This window comes from Dermacentor variabilis, chromosome 6, assembly GCF_050947875.1.
Source record: "Dermacentor variabilis isolate Ectoservices chromosome 6, ASM5094787v1, whole genome shotgun sequence".
NCBI classification, from domain to species: Eukaryota; Metazoa; Arthropoda; class Arachnida; order Ixodida; family Ixodidae; genus Dermacentor; species Dermacentor variabilis.
In genome coordinates, this window is record NC_134573.1 from 97,066,695 (window position 1) to 97,094,634 (window position 27,940).

At 45.2% G+C, this 27,940-nt stretch overlaps 1 protein-coding gene across 1 annotated transcript in view; it reads left to right on the forward strand.

Moving 5' to 3' along the window:
* LOC142584279 (uncharacterized) overlaps window positions 1–27,940 on the forward strand; it is a 72,095-nt gene that overhangs the window by 42,004 nt on the left and 2,151 nt on the right. Inside the window, exon 4 of the mRNA XM_075694418.1 lies at window positions 25,804–25,887. Coding sequence (XP_075550533.1) covers window positions 25,804–25,887 — 84 coding nt within the window. The remainder of the gene's footprint in view (window positions 1–25,803; window positions 25,888–27,940) is intronic.

Consider the following 27,940-nt stretch of genomic DNA (forward strand, 5'->3'; position numbering starts at 1 on the left):
CTTCGATTGTCTTCGCAGGAGTCTCGTAATACATCGACTTGAGGATTCCTTGCTAGCTTCAGTTTTCGTTACCATCTATGGGCCATTAAACTGGCACTTGTGGTCGCGCAATCCTTTTTGACCAGTATGAAACTTCCAGGTTCAACGACAGGCAACTGGCTACAGTTCCTGTTGTCGAAGTTACTCTTAATTTCAAATTTATATTTCATTTGCTGTTCAGCAGCCTGAAGGGTCGGTAGAAGAGTAATGCGGTGGGCGATTCTTAGCTGGTATCTGCAGAGAGAGAGCGTAACCTTTTATTTCAAATCAACAAGATTTGAGTCCGGCGTCTTTTTAGTGGGTCTGGGCACCCGCCGCGGACGCGGTTCCGAGACCTTGTCTCGAACCGGCTTCTTTGGCTCGCTGGACGGCCCAGAGTTGTGCTCTCAGGTCAGAGCTGAGCAGTGCGGTCATCCAGCGTGACCGGAGGCTGGCGGTGGAAGAGACGGAGGGTTCGGCACTGCCCGATTTGTTTGTTAGGTCGCGGCACTCTCATAACATGTGATTTAGTGTGGCAACCTCGCCACAGGATGTGCATCTGTTTGTAGTGTACATGTCTGGATAGATGGCGTGCATGAGTCTGGGGTTTCTGTAGGAGTCTGTTTGTAATTGTCTGAAGTGTACTGCTTGCGTCCTGTCTAACCTAGCGTGAGGGAATGGGTATATGCGTCTTTTGTAATTGGTAGTGCGCCGTGATGTCGTGAAAACTGGTCATACGATCCTCCCATGCCCAGATGTTTGCAGTACCCTGCGGGGGCTCTTACTCCGATGCTGCTCGGTGAGTCAGGCCTCGAGCAACGCCGTGATCCGCTTCGTTGGGGGTGCTCATTCCAGTGTGTGCCGGAATCTGTAGCAAATGCCTTCGGTTATCAACGTCGGCCTCGCACTCGATATCCCACCGCAGTTGGTCGGTCCATTGTTCTATATCTTTGATGTCTTCCATCTGTTGCTCATCACGATGTTTGCGTAGCCGATTCCAGTTGGTGATCTTCATTTGACGACCGGCATTGTGTTCCTGCGGACCGCCTTCTGCCTCTATGGAAATATAGTAGTGATCGCTCCCCAAGTCTTGCATGGTGTTTCTCCAAGTGACTTTGCGTGTGTTCCACGTGAAAGTATGGTCCGGCGTGGTGTCAGTGCTTACGCTGTTGCCCCACCTTGTTGGTGCTGCGGGGTCGGTGACCAGCTCGAATCCGGCGTATTGCGCCGTTGCCCATAGATGGGTGCCTTTGGGGTGATCATGCTTGTAACCCCACGCCGTGTGCGCCGCGTTAAAGTCCCCTCCCCCCCCCCCCCAATGAACAGCTGTTGCCCTTTGGCGATGTCGATTGCCCGTTTGAAGAGGACATGGAAGCGGTGCTGGCGGCATCTGGGACTGCTGTAGACGTTGAGTACGAAGACGCTGTTGCGGGTCTTGCGTGGTGGAATTAATTCTACGAGAACGTTTTCGATGTCTCTGATTTTGGTGTCGTGTTCGATAGCTGTGTGCGCTCGCTTGACCAGTGTGGCGACGTTTGGTTTCTCCGCCTTGCCTGTTATAGACTGGTACCCCGCGAGTTTGGCGGGACCATTCGTTTCCTGCAGTATGATGACGTCTGGGCGTTCGGGGATCGTTTTCAGGTATTGTTGTAAGTGCGCTGGTTTGTTTTGGTAACTTCTGCAGTTCTACTGCCATATCGTATGTTTTTGTTTCGATGAGTGTCGGGCCATATTTATATCTTGTTACATGTGTTGCGCCGCTTCCCTATGCGACGGTACGATCGTGCTGTTTGCGGCTTCTAATCTCGACAGTCTGAGGTGAACACTCTCCAGGCTCCGCTGGATGGCACGCGTGATGAACGCGATGATAGCTTCCTCGAGATTGCTTAGGCGAGCCTCGAGCGCATCTATTCGCGCGTCGCGTATCGATGCGCGCGTGCGCTTGGGTCGTGTTGCCTCTATAAGGGTGGGAGTGGGTCTTCGTTTGGTATCGGGGAACTCGACCTCGTCGTCCTCTATGGGTTCCTCTTCTGTTCCCTGCGTGGCCTGAGTGGTCTGTGAGGGAGTGGGTCTGCGTTTAGTGTCGGGGTATACGACTTCGTCGTCCTCTATGGGTTGTTCTTGAGTTTCATGCATGCATCGGTACCGCTCTTCACGGCATGCTGGAGTTGTTGTATGAGGTCGTCTTTTGCGCGAATCTGTGTCTGCATGTGTTCTATTTGCTTCTGCAGCGCTTGTATCGCCTGTGTTAATTTAGTTACCTCCGTCTCTGTTTTAGCGGGTGCTTTGTCGCCAGCCTTCGGGGTTGGTGCTCGTTTTCCCGTGACCGCATCTGCGCAGCTCACCTTCTCGGTGGTTTCGGTGTCTCTTGTTGAGGTCCTTCTGGGGGTGCGGCTGCGAGACCGGCGTTGCTGCTGCTGCCGTGGGTTTGGGGTGCGGCTCTGGGACCGGGAGCGACCTCGGCTGCGGGTCCTGGATCTCGAGCGCGGCTTGCCGGTAGGGGCTGGTGGCTTTGGCGACCGCCTCCGCTTCCTCGGCGGCCCTGTGTCGTTCCAACTGCCTCTTTGTCACGACGTAAGGGGTCTTGTACCTTGCGCGGCAGTTGCGATCCGCCGTCATGTGTGTTCCCCCGCACAGCTTGCAACGTGGGGATCACCGGTGGTCAAGGCCTGGGTTGAGGACGTCACAACCACGGCACACTTTGTCCTGAGGATTGGGGCACACGTCCATGTGGTGACCGAGTCTCCCGCAGCCGTGACACATGTCGATTTCGTTGCGATACTGGGCGCAGCGAAGGAGGGCGCCGCCGTACCTGACGTAGTAGGGCACTCGCGGTCCTTGAAAGGCCACTATCACCGTCTTCGTATTACTGAGCCGTTTGGCTGCCAGGGCGTGGGGGTTGCGGGCGTGAACGATGTTGGTGTGAATGCATTTGGCGTCCTCTTCCAACAGGATTCCCCTGATGATTCCCTTCACCGTGTAGTCGGGGGCCGTCTCATAGGCACTGACCTCGTGGCGGCGATCACCGATGGTGATGGCTTCTAATTGTCTGTACTTAGCAGCGTGAGTAGCGTGAGGTGTACTCACGACTATGATGTTTTGGCGGTTGTTGGTGCACACCGTGTCCTCCCCTGCTTCTTGCCCCGGTACGTTGGCCGCCCGGTAAACGGCCGGTGCGAGGAGCACGGTTCCGGTGGCGGCAACGTCGAGGCCTCCTCTCGGTCGTATCACGACCTTGAAATCATTTCGTGGGAGTAGTGGCATTTTACTCTTCCTGATGACTTGCTGCTTGACGTTACGCTGTCTTTGACGCGAACGCTGTCGGTCGCCGTTCGCTCCCTCGCCGGCGCGGGAGTGGGTTCCGTTCTGGGTGTTGCTTTGCGCGGCCTCGCGGTTGAATTGGGTCTTGTATCGAATGGTGCACCAACCGTTGCCTTGGAGAAACTCTTCAGGGGAGATGTCCTCCCCGTTCACTTGAACTTCCATCACTGCTCCGGCGAAGCGAGCTCCGGTGAGGGTTAGCGTGGAGCTGGTCAAAAGCCTCTGTGATTGGGAAGGAAGTCGTTTCCGACCTTGAATATGGTGTCAGTAGAATCTTGGGGACTTCTTGCATACGCTGGTGTTGCATTCATGAGGTGAATGAGTGATAATCACAGCGAAATTCTTGGAAAACGGAGCCGACGTGAAGTGCGTTCGCTCCCTTCGGCGACTTCTTCTTTTCCTATCTGCAGAAAGTCAAGGACTTTTTCCAATGACAGACAAGTACGGACTGCAGCCCAACCTTTCCGTCTAAGTGGTAATGTGGTGAGTCACTGCAGCTTCTAAGCCACATTTACACCCACCAGGGAAGGTAGGATACAAATCGAAGTACTCCTTGAGGTCGTGAATTAAGGTTACTTCAAGTTCGCTGCCTTCCAGGTGATACCGGGTCAAAACTCTTACAGTGATATATCTCTTTTCTGCCAATTTTCTGAGTTTTTCGCTACGGAAAGCCGGTTAGTTATCAGGGACGAGTGCTTTAGTTGCCTTGAAAATGACTGTTTTTATTAGGGCAATTACAGAGTTCGCATCCTCTATACCACATTTAGCTACTGCCATTCTTGTACATTCGCCTTGTGGCGGCAATGCAAGTTTTCATCTTACGTACTTCTTCCCTCTTCTTTTTGACTTCACCGAAGTCGAGGTGAACAGCTTTAAAGGGTACGCTCGAATACGTGGTAAAAGCTATTTCAGCTCGTGTAGGTTTGTATTTGGCTTTCGCCATTTGACAAAGGGGGCGAGTGCGGACATATTCGTGTAGATCGTGTTTTATACTTTCCTATGTAAAGCGCTGGTTTATCTTCATGAAGGTCTTTGGGAATTCGTCCTGCCCACCCGATTCGGCGCTGTCGTGGTAAAGTCCCAAGATTCTTGATCAGCATATATCTGGCACCTAAAACTTCTCGCGCTGTGGTCGAACTTCCTCATGCTCTCCCAGAGGTCGGTGCCGCACATTCTTTCTGTATTTGCTGCTGATAGAATATGCACTTCGCAATTACACCTTTGGGTGGCGAGAAAAGAAGAAGATAGGTAAGTGCTTTGTTGTCCGTAAACAGCTTGAACTGTCGACCTTTAAGGTATCTTTAGAAATAGCTTAAAGCCATTACCACTGCAACGGGCTTCTTTTACCGTAGTAGCGTAATTTCCGTGCGCTTTCGCAAATGTGTATAAGTAATAATCCACAGCTTTGAGTTGGTGCGCTGGTTGCTTTGAGTTATTCTTTTGGTAAAGAACAACCCCAGGTCCGTAAAGTACTGCGTTTCTGCAGAGCTCACAAGACTTCTCGAAGTTCGAGAGTATCAAGGCTAGATCTGAAGATATCATTTTGACAATTTCTTGATATGTTTGTTCGGATTGTTCAGTTGAAACCAACGGTACACCTTCTTTTGTTAGAGATGTCAAGCACTTCGTCATGGTAGCGTACAGTGTAGTGAAGGTTAGAAAATGTCCAGACGGACCGAGAAAAACTCGTAATGAAGGCAAATCGTGTGGTCTAGAAAATATCTTTATCCACTCGACCGACTCCGCTTTGGTACTTTTCGTGTGGCCGTCAAACACTTTGCCCAGGAAAGCACAGATCGCATGAAAAATTCGCGTTTTCTGACATTTATCTTCAACTTTGGTTTACCCAGTGCTTTCATAGCTTTCGTAGTCATATATGATTTGCGTGCTGGTGCTCTGTTTTAGAGGACACAACAATATACTCCACGTATACGTTGCCCACGTGGCCAGTTAGACCAGACAGAACATTGTTCACCATCTTTTCAAATCATGCGCCCGAGTTCTACCAGCCGAATATGAGCACGTTGTATTCATACACATTAAAAGGTGAAACGAAAGCTGTAAAGTTCTTGTATTCTTCTTGGAAAGGAAAGTGCCAGTAATCTTTGCAGAGATCAGTTGGCGAAAATCACTCACATACTAGAGTTTTATTCACGATGCCATTGATCAGAGCCATAGGAAATAGAAACATGTCTGTCTTTCGGGTTATCAGTTTGAAGACTGTGCACAGCCTGAAAGTACCGTCCTCCTTAGGTACAGTTGCATTAGGTGATTCAAAGGGGGGGGGGTGCTAAAAGCCTCATAATTTTATGTACCAGTTGTTGCCGTTCGTTTTTGAGCCATAACTTCTCTTGAGATAGTGAATAGAGCCTCCTGCGGACTACATTTTGTCTCCAGGGAAGATGTCGAAGGAGGGTAGGCTCCAACACAGATGAGTTCCAAGAAACGTTGTCATTATCTCTCCTGCGTTTGTCCCTACCCTGATTTGCGTTTCTTGTACCAAACTGCGTTACGGTGACGGTGAGTCGACAGTTAATTCATCTTTAAAGATATGTTTAAAGAGGCGTGCAGCGGTGGTGTAGAGGTAGAACACCCGCCTCGCGTGCATGGGGTCCGTGGTTCGAATCCCGGTGCCGCACAATTTTCCAACGGATGAAAAAGAAATTCGCGTGTTGATAAAATTGCATAAACAGGCCTGGAGTGTGGCCTGATCCCGGTGACCAGAACCGGTAACGCACTCCCTCACCAGAGCAGCATTGGCCACCCTGGTGCAGTACTTGGCCACGACCTCCTATATGAACACAACAATCAAACCCCGGCCCTCAGTCCCCAGCAGCTGCGAAGCAACTGACCATGGTGGCGGTCAGACCTGCGACGCAGCAGAGGATGCTAAGAATCCCTGGCTCCGGACAGGCCGCAATTGGAATATGAACCTGGCAACGTTCAACGCTAGAACGTTATCTAGCAGTGCTATTGCAGGAAATACAGGGCAGTAAATGGTATATAATAAGGCTCAGTGCAGTTAGGAGGCCAAAAGAAGCATATATAGTGCTGAAAAGCGGGCACGTCCTGTGCAACCGGGGCTTAGCGGCGAGACGAGAACTAGGAGTCGGATTCCTGATTAATAAGAATTTAGCTGGTAACATACAGGAATTCTATAGCATTAACGAGAGGGTGGCAGGCCTTGTGAAACATAAGAGGAGGTGCAAAATGAAGGTTGTAATGGTCTACGCCCCTATATCCAGTCATGATGACCAGGAAGTCGAAAGCTTCTATGAAGACGTGGAATCGGCGATGGGTAAAGTCAAAACAATGTACACTATACTGATGGGTGACTTGAATGCCAAGGTAGGCAAGGTGCAGGCTGGCGACAAGGCAGTGGGGGAATATGGCATAGGCACTAAGAATAGCAGGAGAGAGTTATTAGTAGAGTTTGCGGAACAGAATAATATTCGGATAATGAATACCTTCTTCCGCAAGCGGGATAGCCGAAAGTGGACGTGGAGGAGCCCGAACGGCGAGACTAGAAATGAAATAGACCTCATACTCTGCGCTAACCCTGGCATCCTACAAGTCGTGGACGTGCTCAGCAAGGTGCGCTGCAGTGACCATATAGATGGTAAGAACTCGAATTAGCCTAGACCTGAGGCGACACCGGAAGAAACTGGTACATAAGAAGCCGATCAATGAGTTAGCGCTAAGAGGGAAAATAGAGGAATTCCAGACCAAGCTACAGAACAGGTATTCGCCTTTAACTCATGAAGCGGAACTTAGTGTTGAAGCAACGAACGACAATCTTGTGGGCATGATTAAGGAGTGCGCAATAGAAGTCGGCGGTACCTCCGTTAGACAGGATACTAGTAAGCTATCGCAGGAGCCGAAAGATCTGATCAAGAAACGCCAATGAATGAAAGCCACTAACCTTACAGCTAGAATAGAACTGGCAGAACTTTCGAAGTTAATCAACAAGCGTACGACAGCTGATATAAGGAAGTATAATATGGATAGAATTGAACATGCTCTCAGGAACGGAGGAAGCCTAAAAGCAGTGAAGAAACTAGGAATTAGCAAGAATCAGATGTAAGCGTTAAGAGACAAAGCCGGCAATATCATTACTAATATGGATGAGATAGTTCAAGTGGCATAGGAGTTCTATAGAGATTTATACAGCACCAGTGGCACCCACGATGTTAATGGAAGTGAGTGTAGAGTAGAGGAATTCAAAATCCCACAGGTAACGCCGGAGGAAGTAAACAAAGCCTTGGGAGCTGTGCAAAAGTGGAAGGCAGCTGGGGAGGATCAGGTAACAGCAGATTTGTTGAAGGATGTTGGGCATATTGTTCTAGAGGAACTGGCCACCCTGTATACGCAATGCCTCACGACTTCGAGCGTACCAGAATCTTGGAAGAACGCTAATATAATCCTAATCCATAAGAAAGGGACTCCAAAGATTTGAAAAACTATAGCCCGATCAGCTTACTGTCCGTTGCCTACAAAGTATTTACTAGGGTAAGTGTAAATAGAATCAGGAACTCCTTAGACTTCCGTCAACCAAAGGACCAGTTAGGATTCCGTAAAGGCTACTCAACAATAGACCATATTGACACTATCAATCAGGAGATAGAGAAATGTGTGGGATATAACCAACCCTTATATATAGCTTTCATTGATTACGAGAAAGCGTTTGATTCTGTCGAAACCTCAGCAGTCATGGACGCATTGCGGAGTCAGGGTGTAGATGATCTGTATGTAAAAATACTGACAGATATTTATAGCGGCTCCACAGCCACCGTAGTCCTCCATAAAGAAAGCAACAAAATCCCAATAAAGAAAGGCATGAGGCAGGGAGATACGATCTCTCCAATGCTATTCACAGCGTGTTTACAGGAGGTATTCAGAAACCTGGATTGGGGAGAATTGTGGATAAGAGTTAATGGAGAATACCTTAGTAACTTGCGATTCGCTGATAATATTGCCTAGCTTAGTAACTCAGGGGACCAACTGCAATGCATGCTCACTGACTTGGAGAGGCAAAGCCGAAGGGTGGGTCTAAAAATTAATCTGCAGAAAACTAAAGTAATGTTTAACAGTCTCGGAAGAGAACAGCAGTTTACGATAGGTAGTGAGGCACTTGAAGTGGTAAGGGAATACATCTACTTAGGACAGTTAATGACTGCGGATCCTGATGATGAGACTGAAATAATCAGAAGAATAAGAATGGGCTGAGGTGCGTTTGGCAGGCATTCTCAGATCATGAACAGCAAGTTGCCATTATCCCTCAAGAGAAAAGTTTATAACAGCTCTGTCTTACCAGTACTCACGTACCGGGCAGAAACCTGGAGGCTTACGAAAAGGGTTCTACTTAAATTGAGGACGACGCAACGAGCTATGGAAAGAAGAATGATAAGTGTAACGCTAAGGGATAAGAAAAGAGCAGATTGGGTGAGGGAACAAACGCGAGTTAATGATATCTTAGTTGAAATCAAGAAAAAGAAATGGGGCATGGGCAGGACACTTAATGAGGAGGGAAGATAACCGATGGTCATTAAGAATTACAGAATGGATTCCAAGGGAAGGGAAGTGTAGCAGAGGGCGGCAGAAAGTTAGGTGAGCGGATAAGATTAAGAAGTTTGCAGGGACAACATGGCCACAATTAGTACATGACCGGGGTAGTTGGAGAAGTATGGGAGAGGCCTTTGCCCTGTAGTGGATGAAGCAGGCTGATGATGATGATGATGAAAGATATGTTTACCTTCAGCCACCTCATATCTGGCCTTGAGATTATGAAAGAGAAATCACATAATTCATTACAAGTGCTTAACCTCGAATACACGATTCCTTTTTATGTTGCGATCACTGTTCTCCAGTAATGCAGATTTATTCTGCTACCATCGTAACTTTGCCCCACCGCTGCTTTATCTTGTCGTATTTTCTTTTCATGTACGAAAACCTCACTGATGATACTCGCAGATACTCCTGTGTTCACAAGCACATGCTTGCCTATGCCTTTAATTTTCATTTGATCGTGAAGAATGTTAGTTTTCAATAAATATACAGCGGCTTTGTCGTCGTAGGACACACATGCATTGTCTTTCTCATTTGCCTGGCTTTAAGTACCTTCGCTGCCAAGTAATCGCTCTTTCACTTATGCATTCTTCTACTCTGGGGTGACTGTGCTGTAGGCGTCCACTTGACCGGTATTGCCAGCTTTTTTTTTCGCGCACTTAGATGTTGGTCGGCATGTGCAAAAGAGTGTACAATAACATCGTTCAGAGCGTGCAAGAGGTACTTGACGGCCTTAGGAAATTTAGCCAGCAGCTGTTTCTGACAGTTTTTGTTCATGCCTAGCATCATCAGCGGCACAACTGAAGTATAAGGAATGCTTCCGACTTTGAGTCTTAACAAAATGGCCTTGTTCTGCCGTGCTAACGAGTTCATTTTAAACGATTTCAGGGAGCTCTGTTTCCATTCACTCTAATCACTCGAGTTACTAAAGTGGTCTAAAATTCTCCTGTCGAACCCATTCTTCGCGATTCCCTTCAAAATGGCTTAAGGTTTCTTATCGTGACGTCATCCAAATCCCATAGATATTGTGGGAAGGCGTATTCAAGAATACCAACGCCGGTAGCGGCAGTCGGTTACATACCATCAAAAAAGTCCGGCGTTGCGGCATCACTTTTTGGAACAGCTTTGTTCACAGCCGCATGGATCAAGATGTTCAAGAGCGCGGACTGTTGCTCAACTTGCGTCGAATGCATCTGCAGTAAGAGTCTCATAATAGATATAGTATTGTGTCCATTAGACGACTCATTTTAACATGCCTGGCAATAGGTCTTGTCATCGTGCATCAAAGTTCGTAATTCAACCGTAGCTCTCTCTGTCAAAAGACACTCGGGGGTTCTTGCTTTGCCAGGGGCGCCGATGACCGGCTCTGTCATTGTAGAAGGCCCGCTCGAGTCAGCATTGCTCTTGACACGGGGACGGTAGATACTTGGACTGCCCATCTTCCTCTTTGGCGATTCTTCTCAGCCGCACTAGCGTTAAACCTCTGGGTCCGCGCCAAAAATTAAAAAAACTCAAAGGAGACTCATAAGCTCGTTCCTCCATTTTATTTAAGTTCTTCCTTCTTTTCTTCTACTCCAGGGCTCACGCCACTTCGTCCTCTTCTTGAGAGCACTCCACAATTATATAACTATTTAGATTACCGGTGATAACAGGAAAACAGAACGCCCTGCAGAAGGCTACTTCTAACAAAAAGTCGCAATTTCTCCCGAAAGGCGAAGCAACGATTGTGGTAGCATATTAGTGCACAGCTATACGATGTAAGGATAGTACGTATAAACTCGTAAACACAAGCATCCTAACTCAATTAACAAGCGTGGTGTCACGCGCGCAAAGGCAAATATCAATACAACTCTCTCGATGACCCCCGAAACTCGCTGTCAAAACGCTGCAGTGAGGAAATGCGGCAGGAGCAGTGATCGAATTGACCTTCGTGCAGCCGGTCGCACCAACGTGAATTAGGCCGCAAGAACATAGTGTAGCGCGGACTCTGTGCCCGTGGCAAGTGGTTTTCAAGATACATCGGCCCATTCATGCGTACGCAGCCACCCGGGCCACCCGGAATTGAACGTGCCCTCCTCCCTACCCTCCTCGCGAAGCCTTGCGCGCGGCGGAAGGCAGCGCGCTTCCTCTCCACATTTCGCCTTTGCGTGTGTCAGATTGAGGCGCGATTGCCAGCTCACCCCGGCATACTTTCACTTGAACATACAGCATACGGGGCGCCGCCACTATCCTACTGCTCTTGGACTTTATACGGAATCTCACAGCGACACCGACAGTAGAAATGCGCCTAGAGTGTCCATATCAATTCCATCGTAATGAAACACCATTCGTTCTATCGTCGTATCTGACAGCCCCCTTTTTAAAACAATTTGACCACTTTCAGGTGTGGCGCACAGTATACTTTTCATGTAATATGCATGTCATCAACAAAATTTATGGCGATTATATCTCCTTTCTTTCCCAAGTTAGACCCCTAATGTCAATGATAGCCTGTCAGCGTAAACGTATTGGCACCGGCGTGTGGTGTAGTTACATTAGTGAAAAAAAGCAGTGATGTAATTGCTATCCGCTGCGATCTTTCAATTTCGTTGCAACAGTTTTGGAGGTTGCTTATGTTTATGCCGACAAAAACACAATGGTGCGACTTCACGCTATACTTTCTCAAATATCTCAAACAAAGAATCGCAGAAAAACTATAGGCCACGCTACTTACATGATACAAGCAATATCTGCTGAGTGGGATACCCGGATTAACGATGCACTGTCGTCCTCATTGGCAAAACCTTCACCGTCTGTCCACTAGGCAAGCTTCAAAACAGTTTGGTGTAGTCGTCACAGTTTTCGGTCAACCAATCTGCCATAGATGATATAGATTGGAAGCGTAGCAGAACTGTTGGAATCCATTTCTGTTTACTTGGTAGGCGGTAGCCTTCTTCTATATCAGTGCTTGGAAAGGTTTACTCCTCTAGCTTGATGTTTACAAATGAGTCATTTCGGCAGAAGTCATCTCAAGATGACCGTCGATGGTGATATGAATAGCATCGAAACAATGCAGTGGTACACCTTATCGCCAGAACCAAATCACGTCATTTATGAGATGCAGTAGGACTCCTCTCTCGCGCTTACCTCTGGATACGCCGTGGCATCGGCTGACGCCGCGCGTAGCGCATCGGTGAATAAATGATTAGACCAGTTTGTATGAAAATGTGTGATGCGCAGAGGATTCCACTAAGCAACTTATCATGTTTAAACAATTTCATTGCAATTACCATTGCTTGGGGCTCTCACCCTGTTAGTGCTATGTCTGTATTTTCTCCTGCGCCAACACCTTTCACGCCTACTTAAGCTTCTCGGTAGTTCATAGTCTTAGAGTTTCACCACACGTAAACCTCGCCAGCACACGCAGGACGTGCCTAGGCACCTTGCTCCTGCCATGCTTCGAGAGGAATGTAGTTACATCTAAAAGAAACGTGTGCCAGCACGCGCTAACTCGCTTCCCTCATAAACGCGATCGCCGAAATGGCTTCGTGCTTTCGTATTTAGAGTGCTTAAAGTGCTTAAATAATTAAGAAGTTCATTGTTTTATTTTACAGTTGTTAAACTAGCGCGAAAATGCAGCAGATTCAACTGGTAGCAATCTATATACAGCGAAGCTTTGTGCGGGTGCATAAGGAGTGGAAGCACGAGTTTGTATTTATTGAATGTCTGCAAAAGTGACACGGAAAGCTTCATTCAAGCTCTTACGTCTCAACACGGCAAACGGAAATCCTTAGATGTTGCCTCCGAGGCAGCCCCCGCCCACCCCTTCCCTCTTTCCATCAGCGTCCATCCAGACATCGACGCAGCCCTGAAGCCTGATTGTGCAGACGCGATAACAACAGTGAAGGGTCGCTGCAACCTCACCGCGTCTGAGATCCCCCTAATTGATGAATGGGGTCAAAGTCGAGGACTACCGTGGAAACTGCGCCCACTTGAGCTTCCTGGATTGTGTCGTGGTACCTCGTATGCGGGTGCGATTGTGCAACATAGGAGGCGAAGTCCGGCGGAGCGGTGCGACAACAAGAGAGAAACTTTGCGAGTGCTTCGAGTCCCTAGTCTAACCCCTTGGGGAAGACCGCTGTGTTAAAAGCGGAGACCTTTCGTGCAGCAGGTGCTGCTGACTTGTCCTGATGTGAGCTCAGATTCCAATGTCCTCCTACATGGAGTGGGCTTCCGTATCTGGAGACATGCAACTAATTTAAAACAAGCCTTTTTCCTTCGCTCCTGCGCCCGGACGTATTCGTAAATGTGGCTGGATGAACGGGGCGCTGGGTTGCGCCACCAAGCTCTTGTTTATACTGCCAAATGTCCTAGCTAGGTTAAAAAAGAAAAGAAAAAACACCCACGATGAATTCCCGAGACCAATTTTTCTGACCCACTACTGTGAACTTTGTTTTTGTTCGTCTCCGTTTTTTGTAGAGTCCATACTTCCACTAATCTTCCAATCGCCTCTTACTAATCTCTATTGTCCACATTTATACTTTCCCCCTGCTCTCGTTGAACGCTAGCGCTTCAAGGAATCCAGTGGTGCCTAAATCGCTTGCTTGGCGGATATCTTCACATTCTAATAAAACATGCCCCAACGTTACCCTACCTTTACCGCAGCAAGCACATGCTTCTTGATCATTCTTATATCTCGCATTATAGATGCGTGTTCTAAGGCATCCTTATCTCACTTCGAAAAGTAATGAGCTTCCCTTTGAGAGCAGCTATCGTAAATTGTTGCTTTCTTTATTTCATATTTTTCTCTTAAGTAGTTACTCAAGGTAAGTTTCTTTTCTATTGCCGCCACCCACGAGATCGCTTCAGGCTCTCTGTCTTCCCGCTTGACGTCCTATGTTGCTGTGTTCCTCACCCTAGATGCCACATACTTGCTAGTAAGCTTACTGGTTATTTACCTCCACTGTGAATCAATGTTTTACCTGTACAAATACCTCAACACTCTCCCGGCCCATTTACTTTCTTCCATATTCCTCAGTCGTTCTTCATAATCAGTTTTACTGCGAGCTTCCCTCGCTTGAAGAGTTGTCCAGCCAATATCACCCAGCACAACTTCACATTTAGTCTTTCTGTGAGCGCCCATAGTGAGGCGTCCCACTGACCTTTCGCGGCCATCCAGTCCTGACTGTACCCCTCCTTTCAAGCAAACGACCGCTTTTCCAAAAGTAAGTTTTGGAATGATTACAACTTCCAACAAAGCCCTGAACACCTCGTACCTATCGCATTCTCATAGCGCTCTGGGCTTCATTATGGCTGCATTTCGCTTCGCCTTTAATGTTATTGTTTTTTCATGTGTTTCTTTCCGTTACCAATATACCAAATATTTATATTCTATTACCCCAGATATTTCCTGGCCCTGTATTACCCCGGTCTGTTCACTGTTTTCATTGAATACCAAAACATCTTATTTTCCTACGCTAAATTTCAAACTTAAATTGTCGCCTTCCAGTCCACAGATATTAGCCAGACATTGCAAATCACCCTGCTTGTTAGCTAGCAACACAGTGACGTCTGCATAAAATAAACCTGGAAGGTGCTGCTCTAGTACTCTACGCACCTGTTCGCATGGGAGACTAAACCCGATATTACTTCCTTCTAGCGCCCTCTCCATCATCACCATGCACATGATAAACAGCAGTGGGGATAAATGGCACCACTGTCTGAGTCCCTTGTTGATATCAACTTTCTCCTCACTCCTTATCACTTCCGATTCAATCTAAATGATATTTTCTAGGTAAATCTTTCTCAAAAGCTGTAGGCAATCGTCGCATAGGCCTTCCCCTTCCAGATATCCCCCAAAGTGTTGTGACCTACGTTGTCATACGCTCCTGGGACGTCTAAAAATGCCGCATTTAATGGTCTGCTTTCTACTCTTGATATTTCAATACCCTGCGTTGGAACAAATATGTTATCATCCAAACCCCTGCACATTCGGAAGCCATTCTAAAGTTGACCCAAAATGTCATTATTCTCTGCCCATGCTTGCAGCTTTAATTTGATTGCCTGCATTGCTAAACTGTGTATTACCGATATAATGGTCGACGGTCAATACGAGCGAATTTTATCTTTCTCCTCCTTACCTTGAAAGGTTAAATTATACTTTATCGCCTGCTTTCTGGTGTTCTTCTACCTTGTCCGCTGTTTTCATCAAAACTTTCTTACTTCTTGGTGCTAGCTCATTCATCAACCTAACGGGAACCTCATCTAGCCCTGTGGTTGTGCACATTGGAATTTTCTCTTCAGCTTTCTTCCAGTTTAAATTTGTCAGCACCAGCTCCTTTTCCATTCGGTTCTCTTTCATGCTCTTTTTTTTAAATAAAAACTTTGTCATTGCCTTCAAAGATTCGGCTGTTATTTTTTGGGTGTAACATATTGCCACTTCCCCTTCCAGGTTGTTTCCGTCTTCGTGTAGGACATGTATTGTTGACTTCCTGCCCAATAACTTGAAGTGGTTCATCAATATTCTAGGTGCGGCCTTCTCTTTCTCCTGTATTTCAGTCAACCAACATTCACTTTCACGTTTTGTCATTGCTTTTACCAGTATTTGAACCATAGACTTTTTCTCCTTGTATATTTTCCATTTATTGGCAACTTCATTCTTCGGCAACTGCGCCTTCTTTGCCTGCCTGTGCTCTCGGGATGCTTTCTATCCTTCGGCGATCGTTTCTCGTATCTCCCTGTTCCACCAGCGTTTCGGTGTCTCTTTTCCTTTCTAACGAACATTCTGTTTCTCTTTCTGTATTTCTGTCGCCATTATATTTAGGAGGTCACTATATGTACACTGTTTACCTGGCCATTTGCCAAGTTCTTCCTCTACTCTAGTGACTATATTTGTTATTTGTTCAGCATTCAAATTTCGACTGGCTATTTTGCACTCCTTGCTCTCTTTCCCAACAACTTATCCTGTTTTCAATATGATGCGTTTATGGTCACTCCCTATGCTGCTATACCCTTCATCGTCAATAACGATTTCTCTCAAATTATCATAAATTTCTTCTGTCATCAGACAATAATCAATCGTCGATGGCGGTTTTCCGGTTCCCACGTGATCCGCGCTTCACACTTAGGCCTTGTATTCACGATAACGAGGTTGTGTGGGTCAGTAGCATTGACTGCCAGTTGTGGTCAGTATACTCATCTAGATCCTGTATGTGGGCATTCATGTCACCTTATAGGATAATTTTGCTATCATTCCCTATGCCTTTAATATCAGCACTTAGGCATTCCACTAACTCTTGATTCTTCTCTGTGCAATTGGTTTCGCTCTACAAATGCATTACGCCCAGACAAGTATTTTTCCGCTCGTTCTACCTAATAACCAAAGATTCTCTTCACATTTGAATTTACTCTTTTCCATTTGGCTCCCTGACAGGTGAGCATTCCGACTGCCTCTCTCTTTTTTCCAACTTAGTTCCGTTGCATCCTTCCCAAACATTATTCTCAATCCCTGGCGGCTATTCAAAGTCTCTAAGATGCGTTTCTTTAACCACATGTACCGCTATTTGTTCTCTATTTATCTGCTCCTCAATCTCTGCCCACTTTTACTTTCTTCTGCCGGCCAGCCAGTTCATGTAGCCTATTGCATGGTCAGCTTTCTTTCTTGTTTTCCTCCTTTTTCTCTTTTTGACGGCAATGCTATTCTTAGGTTCCTATAGGGGACCTTCTTCATTACTACCTAACCTGGCCTCCTGAGCGCCCGTGTGCTCGCTAAAAAAGGAGCATCGCGATCAGCAAACCACCAGCCCACTTATCGTCCAAGCCTGTAATTGAAGTGTATCGCGTCTCGTTCGAAACCATCACACGTTTACACTTCCCTGTTCACTTCGCCATCCTCGAAACCTTTCTCTCGGCTCATTTTCCATATTTTCTCGTTACCAGCCACTACGGCTGTTTGTACGTGACTGTCATGTACAGGCACCTCCGGCACCGTGCACGCCACAATCTGCACGTGAAGGGATAGCTCGCGCAAGTCATCTACCCCCTTCACCAAGCGCTGGGCTAGTCCCGTCCTTTTTCCTGTTTACGACGTAATTTACCCCACTTGCTACTGTGACAAATTCCGCACGTGGGCATTTTCTGCGAGCTTTCCTTTTGCTCGCTCCATGACAGAACCCAGTGTCCGGCCTGGAAATAGCTCTACCGCCACTCTTTTATCGAATTTCTACTGCCTCCGTAATTGCTTGTGAGCACCTAGCCAGGTTTGAGTCGCCAGGAATAATCACCATTTCACTCTCTCCTTCCTCTCTCTGCTTCCCTTCGTCCTTTTCCACGTGATTCAGACTCGACAAGCAGCATTGGCCCCTGCGCTCCTGCTTTTTTCTCGTGGCCGCCTCAAGGTAAATGCCGCTCTTTCCAGCTACCCCCTCACCACGTTGTACGCATTCTATGTACTTTGCTGACACTCCCTCTCCTGTCCCGTCGGGGGACTGCGTTCTATTGTTACGACCATTCTCGTTCACAATGGCGACCCTGTTCAGCTTTTCCTCGGCTGCTTGAAGGCTTTTTCCCCACGGCCTTCCATGGATCACGCTCCATATTTAGCTGATTTTGGAGCTATTTGATCTGTTTGACAAGCTCACCCTGGAAAGCCTCCATTTTCTTCAGCCTAGCATCGATATCACAGTATCAGCCGATTTAATCGATTCCCTCCCCATTCTCATCCGTTCCCTCGACTGCCTTGAGTTATCCAGCGCACACAGCACGCTTATCGGCTTTCTTGCCATGTATTGTATGTATGTATTTCTGATGGAAATATTATAATACTATATTAACGGAGAGCACGCGTTTTCTAGCAAAAACCGATACGCACAGTATCTAAATCATTAAAATGACGCAAAGTAATTCTCACCAATGTCTTAAAAGCAATCAATGCTACACAGACTTACAGTATGCCACGTTTTCGCACGTGTTCAACCACGCGGCTTTCATTTCCTACCAAAGCAATATTTCCGATGCCAGAGCCCCCATAGGAACACCAGTAATTGATATCAGTCTTGTCACTTCCAAGATACTATTTAAAGACTATAAAAGCGTCCCGCCTGGTTGCACTTGTTGAAGCACATGGCGCGAAATTTCGCTCTGACTATACTGCACAACCAAATATACACGAAACCCAACCGCGCACACGAAAAAATAAGCAGAAAAGAAACGGAAACTACCCAATTATTATTTAAAGGCTAAAAAATCTGCGAATCAAAAACTGAAGCTAGCTCAAAACTCCCCCAAAAAAAGTGATTTTGTCGCTGCCATGGAGCCCTGGAAGAACACGTCCATCCGCCACAAAATCTCAAGCTATTCTCGATGTCCTGTGCGGATTCGCGGAGAACAGCGCCATCTGGTGGTGTTGCACGGAATAGAGCAGCGCGCGCGGCGTTTGTCTTTCGCTCAGATTGGTTCGCCTATTAGGTTAGAAAACACCCAGGCTGCAACGCCCAAGGTCACGAAACCCGGTGAAGCTCGCAAAGAAGGGTTTTATTTTAAACGAAAACCGCCATTTTTCGAATGTAATAAATAAGCTTCAGTGAGAATGGGTTGTAGCACGCCGCACCTGTCACGCGCGCTGGCACACAGAGCCTCTTTATAGCATATGCTCGATTCTTGTGCGAATGCATGATTTACAGGAGCAAAATATGCGCAGTTGGCGGCTGCGCCGATAGGTGACAAAGCGTGTCCAGAGAAAGCGCGACAATGGAAAGTGGCTGTCGTATAGGATTACACATCGCGGGTTTCCGTGGTGGCACTACGGTGCATGGCTACATTGATTGACTGCTAATTGCATTAACATCGACAGTCATCCTGAGATGGTTTATGCAGGAATATTTTTGCCATTTACGAGCGGCGCATACACCATAGAAGATATCGTTAAGGACACGGCTTGGTATATGCAGTGAAAGATAAGCCAGGTGATGTCTTCAGCAACTTCAATGTAATGTAAATGCAGCCCAATAGTTCTGTACTGGTCTTTACTGTACCCACAGCGGTCACGCAAACGTTATTGGAAGCAGTGATGAACAGGATACAGAGGCTCTTTCTTTAACTAGTGATGAAGTGAGAAGGGCCAAGAAAGACATGTTCCGGGCAAGCGCGGTAGGAGCAAATGGAATAGCAGTCAAAATATTCAAAGATGGAAGAGTTATTTGGCTTGGAAACTTTGCAGGCCTTAATACGCAATGCCTCACGGCTTCAAGTATGCTACATAGCTGTAAGAATGCCAATATTATATTGAGCCATAAGAAGGAAGACGTTAAATAATTGAAATATCATAGGCACATTAGTTTAGTTTCAGTATTGCAAGAACCGGGGCAACCCTTCCGCCTAATCAACCAAGAAAACAGGCTGGTATGAAGAAGGGATATCCTGCTGCAGATTTTGTCGATATCGTCAATCAGGAATTGAGAAATCTGGGGAGTGCAAGCAACCTCTCTATGTAGCTTTCATAAATTATGAAAAAATGATTTATTCCGTTTCATAAATTCTGAAAAAATGATTTATTCCGTAGAGAAACCAGCAGCCACGGAGGCATTGCCTAATCATGGAGTACAAGAGGTATCGTAAATATATTCAGCAATATCTACGAAGATTCCACAACTATCTTGTTTCTCCACTAGAAAAGTAGAAAATTATCTATCAAGACACAGGTCACGCTCCGAGACACAATCTCTCTATGCATATATGTATTATAATGATAGCATTTAGGAAGGTGTATCTACGGCTAAGATATTAGCAATCTTCGCTTTGCAGATGACTTTGTCATGTTCAGCAGCACTTCAAATGAATTGCAACAGATGATTCATGCCGTTGACCAAGGAGGTGTATGAGTAGAGTTTACGATATAAAGGCCGAAGGCAAATGCAATGTTCAATATCCTAGCAAGAAAACAATAATTCATAATCGCCAGTCAGCTTCTGCAGTCTACACAAGAGTACGTTTTTCTAGGCTAACTACTCACAGGAAACTCTGACCATAAAAAGGAAATTTACGAAAGAATAAAAATTTGTTGGTGTACATATGGTAGTCATTAGGAAATCTTAACGGGGAACTTAACCTTGTCTATCAAAAGAAAAGCGCATTAGCAATGCATTATACTGTTGCTAACATATGGGGCAGCAACTTGGAGTTTGACAAAGCTCGAGAACAAGTGAAGAGCTGCCCAAAGGGAGGTGGAATGAAAAATGTTAGGCGTAGCGCTAACCGACAGGAAGAGAGCGGTCTAGATCAGAGAGTAAACGAGCATAGCTGACATTGTAGTTGACGCTGGGGAAACAAGATTTAGCTGAACAGACGATGTAATGCGTTCGGTAGATAACCGTTGGACCATTAGTGCTATAAAGTGGGTGCCGCCAAGAACGGTAGAGACTCGGGGGGGGGCGGAGATGACATAAAAAAATGTGCGGGCACAAGTTGAAATCACCTAGCGCATGACAGAGATAATGAGGGATGTCTGTGAGAAAGTTCTGTATTGCATTTTACCTAAAGAATAAGCGGAGGATGATGATAATATTGATGATGATGATGATGAAATGTTGTCACTGGATAAGGATAAAAAGTACACGTGTCAATGCCTCCCTTTGCTAGAAACATAACACGCAAGCGTAAAACAAAAGCACGCGTAGTAAACAAAACTACAAAGAAGAAAATCGACAAAGAAGAAAATCACAAAGTTCGTTAGCGCTGGTAAAACGCGTGCAAAATAGTTTATTTCAAGTACTGAGCAGTGGCAGTATGACTGCGTAATGCCATTTGGTACAACCTAATATTTCAGTGCCCCAAAACGTCGAGGACTATCGTTTCGGTTTATCGTGTGGAATAGTCGGTCGCCAGAGGAACCTACTTGTTCCAGGATGTTGACGTCAGACAGCCCTTCAATAAGCCCATCCCAATTTCTTATAACGGTCGGCAAGGCGGCTGTATTGGCTGTAGCAATCCCCTGGCCTAATTGATGGCGTTTGACGTTGCTGACAGTTTCGGATGTTTTGACGTAATGTGCAAAGTCGTCGGTTGAGGTGGGCCAATACTATTTCCTTTGTATCGGTGCGAGCGTAGGGGAACATTCTAGGTGCCCGGATGTCTGATCTTGATGCAGGGAGGGCAGGACTCGTGGCCGCAGTGCTGATGTTACAAGTAGAAAGCGTTTGGCGCTCACTGGGGAAAACGTCTTTACGAGGGCGTGGTCCATTTGCGAAAATGATGACGATGCATGCCTCAACGCCCTGAGGAGAAAGCCGACCTTTCCATCCAAGTACTCGACAAGGCTTCTTAGTTACAAGACAACTCGTTGGTGCTTGTCCAAATCGTACGTATTGCTGCGGTGGGTCGATCGGGTGAGAGACAGGTAGTTAGCATAGGAGTATTTACGTCTGGACTGACAAATTACGGTGATGTGAAATTTTCTCGCTCTGAGACTGCATGTTAGCGCTCCCTTAATGATCCGTGAAGTTTGCCAGCCAGCACTATGCGTGGTAGTCACTTCAGAATCTGAAGGGCACCCTGTATAGGTATGGGCGAAATTTTGTCGTGGCTAGAGTACAGGCAAGGGCTGTATTCTCGCTACGTATGGTACCATCCTATATATGGTATCGGTTGACGCGCTCGCCGCATGCCATCCGCGAACCGACAACGGCGCGGTCCTCTGGCACCATCTCATAGCAGTCGTAGCCGCAGAGCCCGGCTTGCGCGGCACTAGGCCTTTACTTTCACACTTTCGCCATACCCCCCTTCTATGTTTTCCACCTCATGGTTCCACTGCACTCTCATCCACTTTCCTCCTCGTGCTCTCTTCGCTATCACCGTCTTTCATCCCCCGCTGCGCTCGGCGTTCGCTATTTCAACCTACAGTGTGCTCGTTCGCTCGGTTACACCGACGCCGAAGCACAACGCTGGAATGGGTGCCTAAAAGCTGGGCTCTAAAATCAAGACGAAGAACAAAAGTGTTTTGACGACCTTGGGTTCTGTGACATGTGTGTGTTGAATATCGCAGGAATTATTGTGGAAAGACCATGAGCCTTGGTTGTGCAACAGGTAGTTCGAAACAATATGCATCTAATTAGTTTGACGGAATTGAGGATACTATGAATGTGATTGAACAGAAACAAAACAGCATAGTTGTGTCGGCAACAAAGTGATAGCAAAAACAACAATTCGGCCATGTTAGAGCAACTCTTAGTGCACGTTTTAGAGACGAAACGTTCATATTTTTATAGAGACATTCTTTTTGAACGTTTCTATGGTGTCACTTTTAGATTTAAAATTGTCATTCCACAACATTGGCGTATATTCAGGTGGGGGAAGATAAATTGTTCTGTACAACTTAGGAATGGTACTGGAGAAGTGAATTTTAAATTATGTGGAAACAAAGCCGAGAGAATGTATTGCATAACGTATAGTGTGGGCAGAAAAATGTAAAGTTGCACTACAAGAGTAGGCCTATGTCATTGTTTGGAATAACCTATATTGGAAGGGAACCCACAGAACGCAGATCGTAATACTTGCTGTTTTACGAGCGAAAGTGACATGTTTTGTGGTGGCAGCATTGAAGGCAAGGTTATTTTGTTTGCACTATTCAGAAAGAGAAAACAGGCCACCCTGCAGGATGCGAGAGTCATAAACAGTGTGAATTTTCTTCACAATCTTGGAACTATGGCACGTAGAAGGAAAGAAATGCCAAATAGGAGAAGAAATTTAATTGAAAAAACTACAAAATAAGCGGTTCATGCTCACTCTTGAAGGACATCTCTATCGGCATAGAACGAATATGTTTGGCCATTGAGAATTATTTACATCATCTGGCGAAAAGATAGCCGTGCAGGACATTCAGCGCTGAAAACTGACAACGAAGTGCATAAGGCAAATGGACAGTTGGGCGAGTTGGTACGGTAACGTATTGGTTATAGCACGAAGCGACATAGACGAAGACTAGAAGGAGACAGGACGAGCACTAACTCTCAACTAAATCTTTATTGAAACAATAACCATATATATAAGTGGTTGCAAGAACCGTAGCAAACAAACATGACAAGGTCTAAAGGCAATCAATTAAGCATATGAGAAGATAGGGAAGCCATAAAAGCCAAGCAAGAAAAGGCACTCCTTGAGATTGGCACATGTGCTGAAAGGATACTAAAATTCGCTTTCTAACAGCGATATTATTGCTTGGCTAGCACAAGTCAATGCTAATATTTTAAGGCGAAAAGTCTCAATTATCAATGATTTAGTTGAGACTGAGCGCTCTGCCTATATTCTTCTAGTCTTCGTCTATGTCACTTCGCGCTGCAAACCAAGAAAGAGTGCATAAGCTTCGTTGCCAAAATTTGATCAAGTCGCAGAAAAGGTGTCAACTCGCCCCCTGTAGTTACCGCGGCTTCATGAAACTGTGATATTACGACAGCTAAGCAACTAAAGAGATTTTGCACGAATAAAAGAAATCAGGCAATAATTAAATAGATCGGCTTTATAGCGAGACTTTAATACACGACCAACAAAAGCAGTTTCCAATATGCGAGTGAAAACGAAAGTATTCAAACACTTTTTACGTAGATGTCGAAAGAGGGCAAATATACTGTCGTGATGTTTGAGATTCTTAAAGGCGAAGGGGATGTCATCTGGAGCGCAAGATGCTGATGGCTTTACACTATTAGGAAATTCGTTAATGAGCTTTTCATCCCTGTATACCGCTCTATATGTATCAGCAGTCGTGTACAACGAAGTTATACTTCGTTGAAGCCTTTATCTAAGGACCAATAATGGTCAGAAAAACAGTCCGCGACTGGTTATGCTTCCACTCCGCTAAAGTCGAGCGGGCGAAAGCCTATTCCGCGTTTTGTAGAGCGCTGGCTCTTTTCAAGGAACTCAATATATGAGTCATAGTGTCGTCTATTGAGACATCTGAAGGGAGCAAGAAAAACCGGAATTCCTCATTCCACTCAGTAGGTAGAGGACTTCAAGCTTTTCGATGCACACAACCTTTAAGCTTCAAAAAAGCTACAAGTTCAAATGAGAATCCATTCGGATATTTAAGATGATTTAGCCTCTACTGGGTGATGTACTTGAGCGTACTCCTCAAAACAGGCTCCGATAATTTATCTATTTGGCCATGAGCAATGGCTCTGTCGGTAATCAGTGACTATTCGATGGTGCCAAAAAAATCACATAAGGGAACTTATTCATAAGGCTTGAAAGCTAAGCGAGGAGATTCATTGAGGGCACTAGACTAACTCTGTCCTAGGGTTGGCATAGAGGTGGTTTTATTTACCGACTAATGAGACTTATCAGTACGCACAAGCGAAATGTGAGAAGAAGAGAAATCTCAAGTTTAACCATTACATAGGCATAAATCTGGTATGTTCCCCAGCAATTCGCAATAAAGTTATTCTGCTCAAGGGAATGAATGGCCAGAAATTTGAGCAGGAATGAATTGTTCTCTTTATCATAATTATAGTGAGAAGAGTAAACGTGTTCTAATCAGTTGCAGGTGCCACAATATTTCTCAGCACAATTAGCTTATGGGTAGATGTTGCCTTTTCTGTAGAACAGATGATCTCACGAAGTAATACAGGGTAAATATAATGCGCTGCGTAAATTGCTTCAAATAAAAACTTTAGATACCATACTAGGCCTATTTCCATCTAAATTGATTGCTGTATATGTTCAATGTGCTTGCAGTGAGAACCTTCTCATACTAAACTATCAACAGCAATTAATACTCCGCCACGTTTTTGCTTAGATCGGCTGAAGTCGTGAGCACGGTGGTAGATGCAGTACGCGGGAAAAAAGCTTGTACAGGTAATTGCTCTGCACAGTCAAGTTTCCTAAATCTCAATAATGTGGAAAGAAGACGAAACAGCATTGGCACAAACTATAGTCGCGGGTCGGTGGTTTAGAACGGCACTTCTAAATTTCAACATACAAAATATAATACATCCACACAATGTTTCTACGCCTAAATCATCACCGTTTTTCTTACACCGGCACCAGGTCTTTTTCTAACATTGTCGGAATATGGTGACGACAATCACTTCATCGCGGACGTAGTTGTGACTTTCAATTATTTTTTTTTAAACTCGTTCACCCTATACGTGCCCGCCTCATACTTCTTCGATGCATTGCGTCTCAATTTGCACACTAAATGGCCAGGGAGTATAAAACCTTGTTTTCGTTCCTGCTTGGTTTAGCCAGCACTAAAATATCTGCAGAATACAATCTTTAAAACCCCAAATTTATTGATGTTGGTCCTTCTTATAAGGTATTGTCACATATTTTGGATATTTGCATTGTTGAACCATAGTTAGTTTCTCACATTTAAAAATCCTTTCCTCTTCCGTTTTCTATAGATCTTACGTAGAATTTTATTGTAGCTAAGCTGTACTCTTCATAATTATGTTGTACAGTAATCGTTTTTATGGTCTGTTATTTTGCCCAGATCTCCAATTTTACATATATTTTATTTCTTGTTTTTTGTGTTTAGTTTGTGCAGCATACGTGCGCCAACACTTCGACAGAGCTTTTCCCGGGCATGTTCGAATTTGTTTTATTATTAATACCTATATTTGCGTCAAGAAAAGCGCAATAGTATGTCCTTGGCAAGCAGCCGTGCATTGACATGCGTGGTACAATGTTTCCAGAGAATGAAAATATTGGAACACAGTATCAAGCCATCGCAGTCGCACCTCCACCGCAAAATCATTAGATATGCTTATATTCTGCCAGTGGAGAACTTTTGTTATATTGCACCTTTTCAATGCGCCTCACCCAATATAATATGGAAATTCCAGTCCTTTCTAACAATGTCGCTGTGTGGAATTTTTTACCATCTTTACCGCTAAGTTTACTACATACATTTTTATTGTGTTTCCATCTTGATGTCAGGCTCCACTTCTGGCATAAAATACACACTGCTTACCTGGGAGAAAGAACACCATTGTGGTATTTTACACTTTCAGGACTCCACAAGTAAGTTACCTTTTGTCTTGTGATGCCCTCGCGGGAACACTACTTGACAACTAAATGTTTGCCATTCTATAATTTTTATTCATAGCCGCTTCCCGTACCAGCTGTGCAATTTCAGTTGAAATCAGCGAGAATTGCATCGCAAAGAATCGGCTGCAATGTGCAAACGGTACCATCTGGCGGGCAGAGCACCGCAAGCACTTAATTGCACCTAGATGTAATGTTAAGTGATTTTGTACCAGGCACAAAAGTAACGGGGATCCAAGATGAGGAGACTGTGCCAGCAATATATTAGGGCCACGGTGTACGTCGCGACAACAGTGAAAGTACCAACAAAGCTACCGTAAGATGAGATGACGTCGCACCTCACATTTACGCATAATACATATCTCATGGCAGCGCACAAATATCGTTCAACAACGGGATGAAATTAGGTATTTCCGCCGATTACAAAATGTACAAGCTCTCCACACGCAAGCCGCAATGTAGCATGAAGAAAAGGCGAAGGAAAGGTTCAGCCTCGTGCGACCTCACAAAATCTCAACTCAATTTTCTGTAAAAAAATTGCTTTCTGATAGTTCTGTTAGTAATGTGCTGAAGGCCTGCAATCAACCAACATTTAAAAGGATGTGCTCAACAAACCCTGTAGCCTGGTCATAAAATATCCTGGCATGAGCTATGGGAGTGCAACTCAGTATTGTTTAAGGTCCTTTTCTTAAACATTCACAAGCTAATATCACAGCTGCTATCTTTATAGAATAAATTAAATTGAGCAGTTCTGGACGTGAACCACAACTCATATATCCCTGATTTCCCATTGAAATCGAGACGTAGAAATGTAGGTTTGTCTTTCGCACAGGCTTAGAGTGGAAAAGATTTCGAAATGTTGAAGAGAACATTGAAGAAGACAGGATTTATTGCGCTACAGCAGCAGTTATCTGACTTGTTCAGGCTTATCACAAGTTAGCTAGAATACCCTATTAAATATTTGCCCACCTAAGACCCATAACAGCGCTTCTTTTAGCTGCAAATGTAAATAAGATACCCAATTTCGCAGCTTGCAAAGGACCATATGGTGCATAAGCGCTCCTCTAAATAATTTATTGGAGGCGTAATTACACACATTGAACACATTAACAACCCAGTCACACAGGGCACGTTATATCGCAATCAATCGCGGAAGAGGATGTATTGTGACTGGGGTGAACGCTTTGTTTCTGCATTACGCCTGACATGGCCTGCAATTTTCTGCAAATTTATATTCGATAACACATTTATTCTCCAAGAAAAACTTGAGCTCTATCGAGAGTTTTTCATGTTGCTCCACAATTTTCTCATTGACATTTTTCATCGAATTAAAATATTCGAGAAGTTGATTAACTAATTCATACACATTATCTAATTAGGCGGAATGAAAAAGAAATAGTTTGAGTATCTCCAAGCGACAGCAAATAAAATTACGTTTGTTCTGTCCAGCTATCTGGCATTTGTGTATTTTTGAACTCTGGCTAATGTTGGCTCGGACAATCTGCACATTGTTGTGGGAAAGGTGTCAAGCGTTTTCATTACACACACGATTTTGATACCGAAATTTCTGGACTACTTCCCAAAGAATTTGCTGCAATAAAGACAAGCCCCTCTGTTTCCTTTCGTTTTGATCAAGAATTGTATGAGCCACTTCGTAGGTATTTTCATATACCTTTTTTGTAAAAGTGAACAAATACGATGTATCCGCCATGATAGCGAAAGACCAAACGCTCACTCAAATTAATAAAGCGGGCCTGAAAAGCTTCGCTTTAAAGCAGATTTCGTGATTCTGTAAACTGCATTCGTTGGGGCGTCTAAAGCGGGTAAATCTGATGTGCGATTTTACATCGCACATGAAATTTTTAAATGTTTACTTGGGTTCTGTAAAAGTCGTAGTCACAAATTAGTAGCACACTTCAGAGTGGTATATAAAGCAACTTTGTTTGCTTTAGGTTTGCCGCCAAATGCAGTTTACAAAATTATGATGTAGTCTTTTGTTCCTAAGTTGTAAACATCATTGGAAGCTTTT